Source organism: Primulina tabacum, chromosome 17 (genome assembly GCF_025594145.1).
Source record: "Primulina tabacum isolate GXHZ01 chromosome 17, ASM2559414v2, whole genome shotgun sequence".
Lineage (NCBI taxonomy): Eukaryota > Viridiplantae > Streptophyta > Magnoliopsida > Lamiales > Gesneriaceae > Primulina > Primulina tabacum.
The window spans coordinates 30,004,850-30,013,774 of NC_134566.1; the positions used below are offsets into that span (position 1 = coordinate 30,004,850).

Sequence of the window (8,925 nt, forward strand, 5' to 3'; positions counted from 1 at the left end):
TGTAATCCAAAAAATCATAATACTATAACAATGTAATATAACGATGAACTGTAATTTCAAGATTAAGGTTTCTGAAAGCAGTGTTCTAAAATGCATGACTTAATTGCGAAGTGTGGGGAAAAAGTTTCGTTTTATAATATACAGAAAGAGTGAAAAAAACTTCCCCATAAAAAGTGGTCGGAAAGATTTATGGATATCACGGAGAAATGTTTATAAAATGATTGAAGATTTTGCTATGACGTGAAAATGATGTAGTATAAAAAAAACCATGCACATACATTTTGTTGGTTTTTTTTCGAGTAGGTCTATTATGAGACGGTCTCACAAATTTTTATCTGTAAGACGAGTTAATCCTACCGATATTCACAATCAAAGTAATACTATTAATATAAAAAGTAATACTTTTTCATGGATGACCCAAATAAGAGATTTGTCTCGCAAAATACGACCCATAAGATTTTTGCCTTTCTTTTCCTTTTGCAAATAATTAAAAGATATTATAATTATAAATAAAAAAATATTTAACTTATGATATCTATACTATATTATAAAATTTGATTTACTAAAAGTAATTAATTTTAGATGTCAATATATATTTTAAGAATTATATATATTAATGAAAGTTAAAAATTTAATGTAAACTAGATGTAGTTCAACGGATCTCTTTTTGTTTATTTGAATTTTTTTGTTATTTTTTTTATTTATTTATTTTAATTTATATATCAAAATTGTTGTATAATTTCTCATTATTTTTTATAATTATATTTTGATATTCATTTAAATATAAATTAAATAAATTATAAAAATATTGCGTGTGTCAATAAACTAATATATATTAAACCAGTCCTGATAATGTTTTGAAGCAAATATTAATGTTAAGTTGTCTAATTTTTCCAATATTTCATTACGCTCTAGTTCCGTAGTTCCTATCCACTTTCAGTGTTCCACTCTCCGCCAGCATGCCCGTCTGCCCTGCTCTTCACCGTCAGCCGTCGTGGTCCGATTAATTTCTTCACCCTCCGCCGGTACCGCTGTGTCCAATTTCTTCGTTGAAATATACTCTAATCGATTATGTACAGGTACGGACATGAACGGGATGAATGTTTTTGTTTTCTTGTTTTTTTTTAAATGTATATTATGTTGCTTCAATGACACTTGCAGAAGCGAAATTCTATGCAGCGAAGATTTCCGTGGGAAATTTCTCTTCTTTATTTACAGCTTGTCTTTTGATTTTACTTTTCTTTGGTATGCTTTTTTGTGTATCAGATGATGAATTGGTATGATGTGAAAATATGTGTTTCAATTTGTGAAATAGATTCTTCGCCTCCATGGTCTTGGTAGCTAATTGATGGACAAACATATCTTCTGTGTTGTATAGGGAATTTGTGCTTCAATCTTTGTCTTTTATTTCATTATTGAGAGAATATGCTGAAGCTAGTTTAGTTGTCATGACTTGGAAAGGCCAAGAGCATGATTATTCATCGGTGATATGTCTCTTGAATCTTAGTTGTTTCATGGTATGTTTGTCTATTAAGGATCTCATCTTTGCTGAAAATATTTTGTGCGAACATGACAGATTTCAGTGTATCATATGCTTGCTCTCTGCTGTCACAATGTCAGCAAATGAAAAGCTAATTATCTTTTGGTTTATTCTTGGGAGTCTTATTTAGGAGCTCCTTTTGTTATTTTTGTAACTAAATGGAATCTTTTTTCTAGCTATATTGTTGGACTCATTTTCCTTTTATATATCTTCTTTTTGGCAGAGGCAGTTAGTTTTACATGCCTTTGTCAATTTTGTGAACTTCTGATGTATTTTCTTTTTATCCTCGTAGGTATCAAACCTTGCATCACCTCTGCTCTGTTGGATGATGATACAGTTTACACTCCTGTGAAGCACTGCATGGTGCAAATCATCGTTTTTTCTATTGTGAGAACATAGCTTTTGAAATGCTATAGTAAGCAATGACCTCCATTTCTCCTCTTGTGGCACCACCACATTTCAAGCCTGCCATAAAGGAAAGCAGCAGTCCACATCATGAAAAACTTGCATTGCTTTTGGATAAAAACAAAACTATCAAACATCTTAGCCAAATCCATGCATTCATTATCCGGCATGGCCTGGAAAGCCACCCAGTTTTGAATTTCAAGCTCCAGCATTCATATTCTTCTTTGGGACAAGTCGAAGATTCTGTCGCCCTCTTTAATCGCACCCAGAATCCTAATGTTTTCTTTTATACATCCATTATTCGTAGCCATGCCACAAATGGTCTCCATGAACAGGCACTACATTTTTATGTGCAGATGTTATCTGAAAATGTGGAACCTAATGCGTTCACATTTTCCACTGTCATCAAAGGTTGCACACTGGAAGTCGGAAAAATCCTTCATTGCCATGCACATAAATTTGGATATGAATCGGATAGTTATGTAAGTACTGCCCTTGTTGATGTTTACGCACGAGGCATGGATGTTGTCTCAGCACGTAGACTTTTTGACATGATGCCTGAAAAGAATATTGTTTCCTCAACTGCAATGATAACCGGATATGCAAAAAATGGGGATGTTGATGAAGCTAGATCATTGTTTGATGGGATGGAGAAGAGGGATGTGGTGAGTTGGAGTGTGATGATTGATGGATACGTTCAATATGGGAAACCAAACGAGGCATTAATCCTTTTCAGGCAGATGCTGAAGTCGAAGGTGAAGCCTAATGGAGTGTCAATGGTGGCTTTTCTTTCTGCTTGTGGTCAGGCGGGAGCGTTAGAATTGGGGAAATGGGCTCATTCTTACATTCGTTATAATGAAACTTTGTCAAACGCTCAGGTGGGCACAACTTTGATTGATATGTATAACAAATGTGGGAGCTTAGAAGAGGCGAGGATGGTGTTTGATGGGATAAAGTACAAGGATGCTGTTGTGTACAACGCGATGATTTGTGGGTATGCAATTCACGGATTTGGCCTAGATGCTCTGAAATTGTTCAAAGAGATGACCGATCTGGGCCTTCACCCTACTGATATTACTTTTATTGGCATTTTAAGTGCTTGTGCACACGCTGGATTGGTTTCTGAAGGGTGGTCCATTTTCCACGCAATGAAAAATGAATACGGGATACAGCCAAAAGTTGAGCATTACGGATGCATGGTGAATCTTCTTGGTCGGGCAGGGCAATTAAAAGAAGCATACAATCTTTTGAGGAGTGCCAGAATCGAGGCTGATCGCGTTTTATGGGGAACTTTACTTGCGGCATGTAGGCTCCACAAAAACGTCGTTCTTGCAGAGAAGATTGTAGAATACCTACATGAACGTGGGCTTTCCAATTCAGGTACCTATGTTCTACTTTCCAATATATACGCTGCATCAGGAAACTGGGATGGGGTGGCTGGAATAAGGTCTATGATGAAGCAAACTGGAGTACAGAAGGAGCCTGGCTGTAGCTCGATTGAAGTAAATAACAACGTACACGAGTTTCGTGCCGGTGATGTGAAGCATCCGAAAAGCAAAGAAATTTATGAAATGCTCGAGCATGTAAATGGCTGGCTAAGGGCCCATGGGTATTCTTCACAAACAGATGAAGCATTGCAAAACATTGGAGAGACAGATAGGGAGCGCTTGCTGGAGGTTCATAGTGAGAAGCTTGCTCTTGCATTCGGGCTTATTAGCACCAATCCAGGGACTTCTATTAAAATTTACAAGAATCTCCGAGTCTGTCAAGATTGCCATGCTGTGATGAAGCTTGTTTCCATTATCTCTAGTCGAAAAATAATTATGAGAGACCGCAACCGGTTTCACCATTTCGTGGATGGTTCTTGTTCTTGCGGTGATTACTGGTGATGTATTGTACAGATTTCTTGCGACCTAAAATGAGTTCTCATACTTGATATCTCTATTGTTTTCATCGTGTATACTGATTGCTGTTTTATATATTTGAAAAATAGTGTATACTATATCGGTTTGGTCGTATATACCTTAAAAAATTCCAATAAAATTTATAGTTGTGGGATAATTAATACTCGAACATAATTTTGTTATGCTCTAAATAAATGATTCTTTGTTTTGTTCGATTTATGGTATTCTCATCCTTGTTAATAATATATGTTGGGCTGTGTATAAAGGACTTGAAATAGCTTGGGAATTATGACACAAAAAGTTAGTGCTACAATGTGATTCGGAGATAGTCGTGAAATGGATACAAAATGCAAGGACATCGTGTTCGTCATCGCTCAACTTAGTATCAAAATACAAGAACCTACTTGCTAAAGAATGGGAAGTTAAAGTACGTCATATCTATAGAGAGGAGAATAGAGCAGCAGACTTCTTGGCATCGGCATCCCTTGAACATGACAGAGGCTGGAGCATTATCGAGGCTGGAGCATTATCGAGGATCTTCCGACAAGATTAAAGGAGATTATGGAAGAAGACAGACTAGGACCGAGCATCTTTCTGAGAGTGATAATAAAATAGATACATTGTAATTAATGTCCTCACCCAATAGATAAAAAGAAAAAAATATGTTAGGGTTTTGAGATTGTTTAACAGTACTTGTCTAAAGCATGTGAAAAATCTTTAAATTATATTACTCTAACAGTCGGGCTTTAACACTCGATGAAGAAGGCTTCTCTCAAGATATTATATGTAGTGCCTATTTATTATTTTTAAAAATAGATTTTGTGATGAATCTATTGATTATCTCTCAAAATATTTTAGAAAATGAAATTTATGATATATAAATCAATATTAGTAAAAATATTCGAGATAAATTAATTCAAAGATAAAAAGTAAACTTCGAGATTTGAATGTTACAGGTAAAAACAATGAGAAATTCAATCATTGGCGTAAATATATTTATTCTATTTTATTAAGAATAATGACATGATAGTAATCATCTAGGAAGGACACTAACTTTTTTTTCCAACTTTACTCTTATATGATACTAATATTACACTTTTGTTTTTTTTCTTTTACTAAATTTCAACACACACTTTTATTTTTTATTTTTTTTATTTCAACAATTCAAATATCAATTTAGTCCCTACATAATTTGTCAAATTTCACTTTAATCTATCGATAATGATAAAAAAGAATGTACAAACACGTATCGCGTGTGCAAGAGTAACGAATAATTAATTAAATATATTCGAACCTACTCAATCATCGATATCAAACCACCCATTTTCTTCCAACGAAGCTTCCTTCATTTAAAGCCAAGATTGATCCTAACTTGTTCCAACATAATGAAATGAAATAAACTCTTCATACAATATATTATATACTTGCATACTAGTGATCAACATATAACATATACAATGAATATATAATTTTATTATATATTCAATATTTATTTTAGAATCAATTCGCATATATACGTATTTTGAAATCTGATACACCATGGATGAGCTCACTATCCTTGGTTCATCCCTAGCCCAAATAGAAGACAAGTTCATCAATGACCCAAGTGTTCTCCTATAAATACCAGGTTTGAGTGTTTAGTTAATCCATTCACTGTACTATTTTTCAGCAGCACCCTTAGCTGCTCTCCACTAATATCTTAGTCTTTGACTTGAGCGTCGGAGGGGCTACGATAGGACACCCTCATGTCCCCCTTCTAATGGTCTTATTCGTGATTTCAGGCTCAATGTAATTTCGAAACCTGCGTCTGGACTAATGACACTTGCCGGAATCGGACTCTAAATTTTTCGTGAGTATCAAAATCAATTCGCATATATACGTAATAAATAATTCATACAAAAAAAAAAATTATGAAAACATGAACCCGCACAACTCTTTCTAGTCTAGTATCTTGTTGTCGATCCACAGTTGGTCCAAGTAGACAGCATATTTCCTTCGACTATTAACCACAAAACTAGCAATCAGTAATTCAAAATAAATAAATAAATAATTTAAACTTAGCTCTTCACTAATCTGGAAACTGAAAGAACACTGTCTTGTCTTGTGAGTGATGATGTGGTGCAACCATATTGATTTTGGGTCATTTTCTAGCCCTTTTTAGTTGGTGCATCCATCTACTTTCTTCATACGTGTGTTATTTTTAAAATCAATTTTGTGAGATAAACCTTCGACTCGATTCATGAAAAAATATTATATTTTATGCTAAAAGTATTATTATTATTTTTATTGTAGATATCAATTTGGGTGATCCGTCAGATATAAATCGCGAGACATGTTAATTTATCTAAACATGAGGAAAATAGATTTAAATTAAATAAAGCAGATAATGGCTTATTTTTTTATGAATAAAAAAACCCGAAAGTTGCATTGAAGGAGTTGTTATTTTAGGCTCGTTAAAATTTAAACTCATATCCAATTTGAAATTAATAGATTTCTTGTGAGACGATCTCATATATCGGTTTCACAGATCTTTATCCGTGAGACGGGTGGTCCAAATATAATATGTCTCACAAAATTGAGTCGTGAGACCGTCTCACAAAAATTTTTGTGATTTGAAATTATATTTTAAAGTTAATGAGTTAGATTAGACCTTTCAGAGATTTATATTTATACTAGATTTGATATATTTAATTTTTAATCAACATATTATGACAAAAAAAAATATATATCTTGTGAGACGGTCTCACGAATCTTTATTCATGAGACGGTCTCATGAATAAAGTATTTACAATAAAAAGTACATAAAAAGTAAGACTTATGAACTATATCCATATTTACAAAAAAAAGTACATAAAAACTCTTGTAAGATGGTCTCGTGGATCAATTTTGTAATACATATTTTTTTTTTGAGTCATCCATGAAAAATATTGTTTTTATTCCAAAAATATTACCTTTTATAGTCAATATGGATATGATTGACTTGTTTCATAACGTCTCATAAAAAACTTACTCTAAAAATTAATAATTTTGACATAAAAAATAATATTTTTCATATGCGACCCAAATAGAATATATGTTTCACAAAATTGACTCATAAGATCGTTTCACATTAGGTTTTGTGAACAAAAAATCAAACAAAGTAGTTCTGAGTTAAAACTCCAATCATGTATTTAATATCAGTGATGCAGATATAAATTGAAAATATTGCAAAGATTTAAACAAATGCATAAGAGAAGAAAAAACTTGAATCGTAAAGAAATAAACAAACGTACAGACAGACATTGACTTGATAATTCATACATAAATATCAGTATTACTACTTGGAGTACATGTGAGGTCTTAAAGACCCGCTACACGACCCGTAGTCGGAAAGATACAAATTTCTTATATGTATGATGCACCGAATACGATGCTGATAGGGATATAAATGATTCAACCAAATCAAACAGTATCAGGCTTGAGTTTTGCTCGTCTAAAATTGTTTGAGGCTCGAGCTCGATTCGAGCTTTTATTATCAAGCTCGAGCTTGGTTTGTCTTGAAATTACCAAGCTCGGGAAAAGCTCGAGCTCGTTTAAAGCTTGTTTAACATGTTAATCAAGACGGGCTCGAGCTTGATTCATTAATAGTTCGTTTAGCATGTTTAACAAGCCTGGCTTGAGCTCGGTTCGTTTTCGAGCTCGTAAAGCACAGAATTGAGCTTGATTCGAGCTTGTTAAAAATTAAATATATCTATAAACTAATTTTAAATCAAACATAAAAATATAAATTCATTCATAAATAACCAAAATGACACAAATAAAAGCTAAAAAAACATAAATCAATATATTATTGAAGATTCCAAAATAATACATTTAGGCATAGTTTGGTACATGAGATAAGTGAGGGATTGATAAAAAATCCTCCTTATCCCATGTTTGGTACTTTTTTAAAAGCCCATGATATGATAAATAATTTTTATAAAATATCCTTTCTATTAGGTGTGATAATTTTAATTTAATGATAAAATACACTACAAATGACTTAATTACCCTCAATTTATAAATGATTTTTATAAATCTATGCTAGTAGGTAGAAATTAAAATCAAATAAATTTTTTATTTATTTTTATATATTATATAATATGATAATTATATAAATGAATTCGAGATAATTATATAAATAATTTTTATAAATCTCAATAAAATTATTAGTATCACCCGATTAACCATAAAAATTGATATTTAACTTGACTCACAAAATCAATGGCTCAATTATCATATTATATAATATATAAAATTAGGTAAAAATAAATAAATCATGCAAGCACAATCGGCACATGAACAGATAAAAAATATGAACTCAAGCAACAACTTTGAAATTATAAAATTTATTATAATAAGGTTAATTTTGTCATTACAATCTAATATATAAATTTAATCACTCTTATTAAAATCATATCAAACATTAAATATAGTATTCTCCATCTTATTTATCCTTAACTTATCATTATATTATATATCACATGTTTATCTTATCATGTGTACCAAACTATGCCTTAGAATATACATCATACACTGATATCACCCTATAAATAACAATGAAATAATTACATCCCTTTAATAGTTCAACTAAATCTGATGAGAAAGTAGGGAGGACGTCAGAGAATCCATTAAAATCAGGAATTACAAAATCATCTCCAATAACAACTAGTCAAGTATCCTGCAAAGTCCATAATAATATTAGTATTAATATTTTTATTTGTCTTGTGTTCAATTTCTTCCATTGACATTACTACTAATATTTTATTTGTCAACTCGACAAATGAGCCAAGCTCAAGCTTACGAGCCATTAAACGAGTCGAGCTCGAGATCGAGCTTACGTGCTATCTAAACGAGCCGAGCTCGAGCTCGAGAGCCTATTATCGAACATGTTAGCGAGCTCACGAGCCGAATATATTTAGGCTTGAGTTTGGTTTGATTAAATTTTCGAGCTCAAAATCGAGCTTGAGCTTGGCTTGATATGTATAACAAACGAATTCAAACGAGCTTTTTATCGAACCGAGCTTCGAATAGCTCACAAACGGTTTAGTTCATCTA

General features: G+C 32.4%; 1 protein-coding gene across 2 annotated transcripts; it reads left to right on the forward strand.

Annotated features, from left to right (window-relative positions):
• The first annotated feature begins 886 nt into the window (after positions 1-886).
• LOC142530942 (pentatricopeptide repeat-containing protein ELI1, chloroplastic) lies at positions 887-3,949 on the forward strand. Of its 2 annotated transcripts, XM_075636880.1 has the most exons (3): positions 888-1,079; positions 1,833-1,955; positions 2,302-3,949. In XM_075636880.1, the coding sequence occupies exon 3, from the start codon at positions 2,302-2,304 to the stop codon at positions 3,832-3,834; it is 1,533 nt and encodes a 510-aa protein (XP_075492995.1). In that variant the 5' UTR covers positions 888-1,079; positions 1,833-1,955; the 3' UTR covers positions 3,835-3,949. The 2 variants fall into 2 exon arrangements, with proteins under 2 accessions (XP_075492994.1, XP_075492995.1); XM_075636879.1 differs by having other exon boundaries at positions 887-1,079; positions 1,833-3,949.
• The last annotated feature ends 4,976 nt before the right edge of the window (positions 3,950-8,925 follow it).

Coding starts and splice junctions, on each gene's coding strand:
- LOC142530942 (XM_075636879.1), top strand. CDS start 1,963: ATGACCTCCATTTCTCCTCTTGTGGCACCACCACATTTCAAGCCTGCC.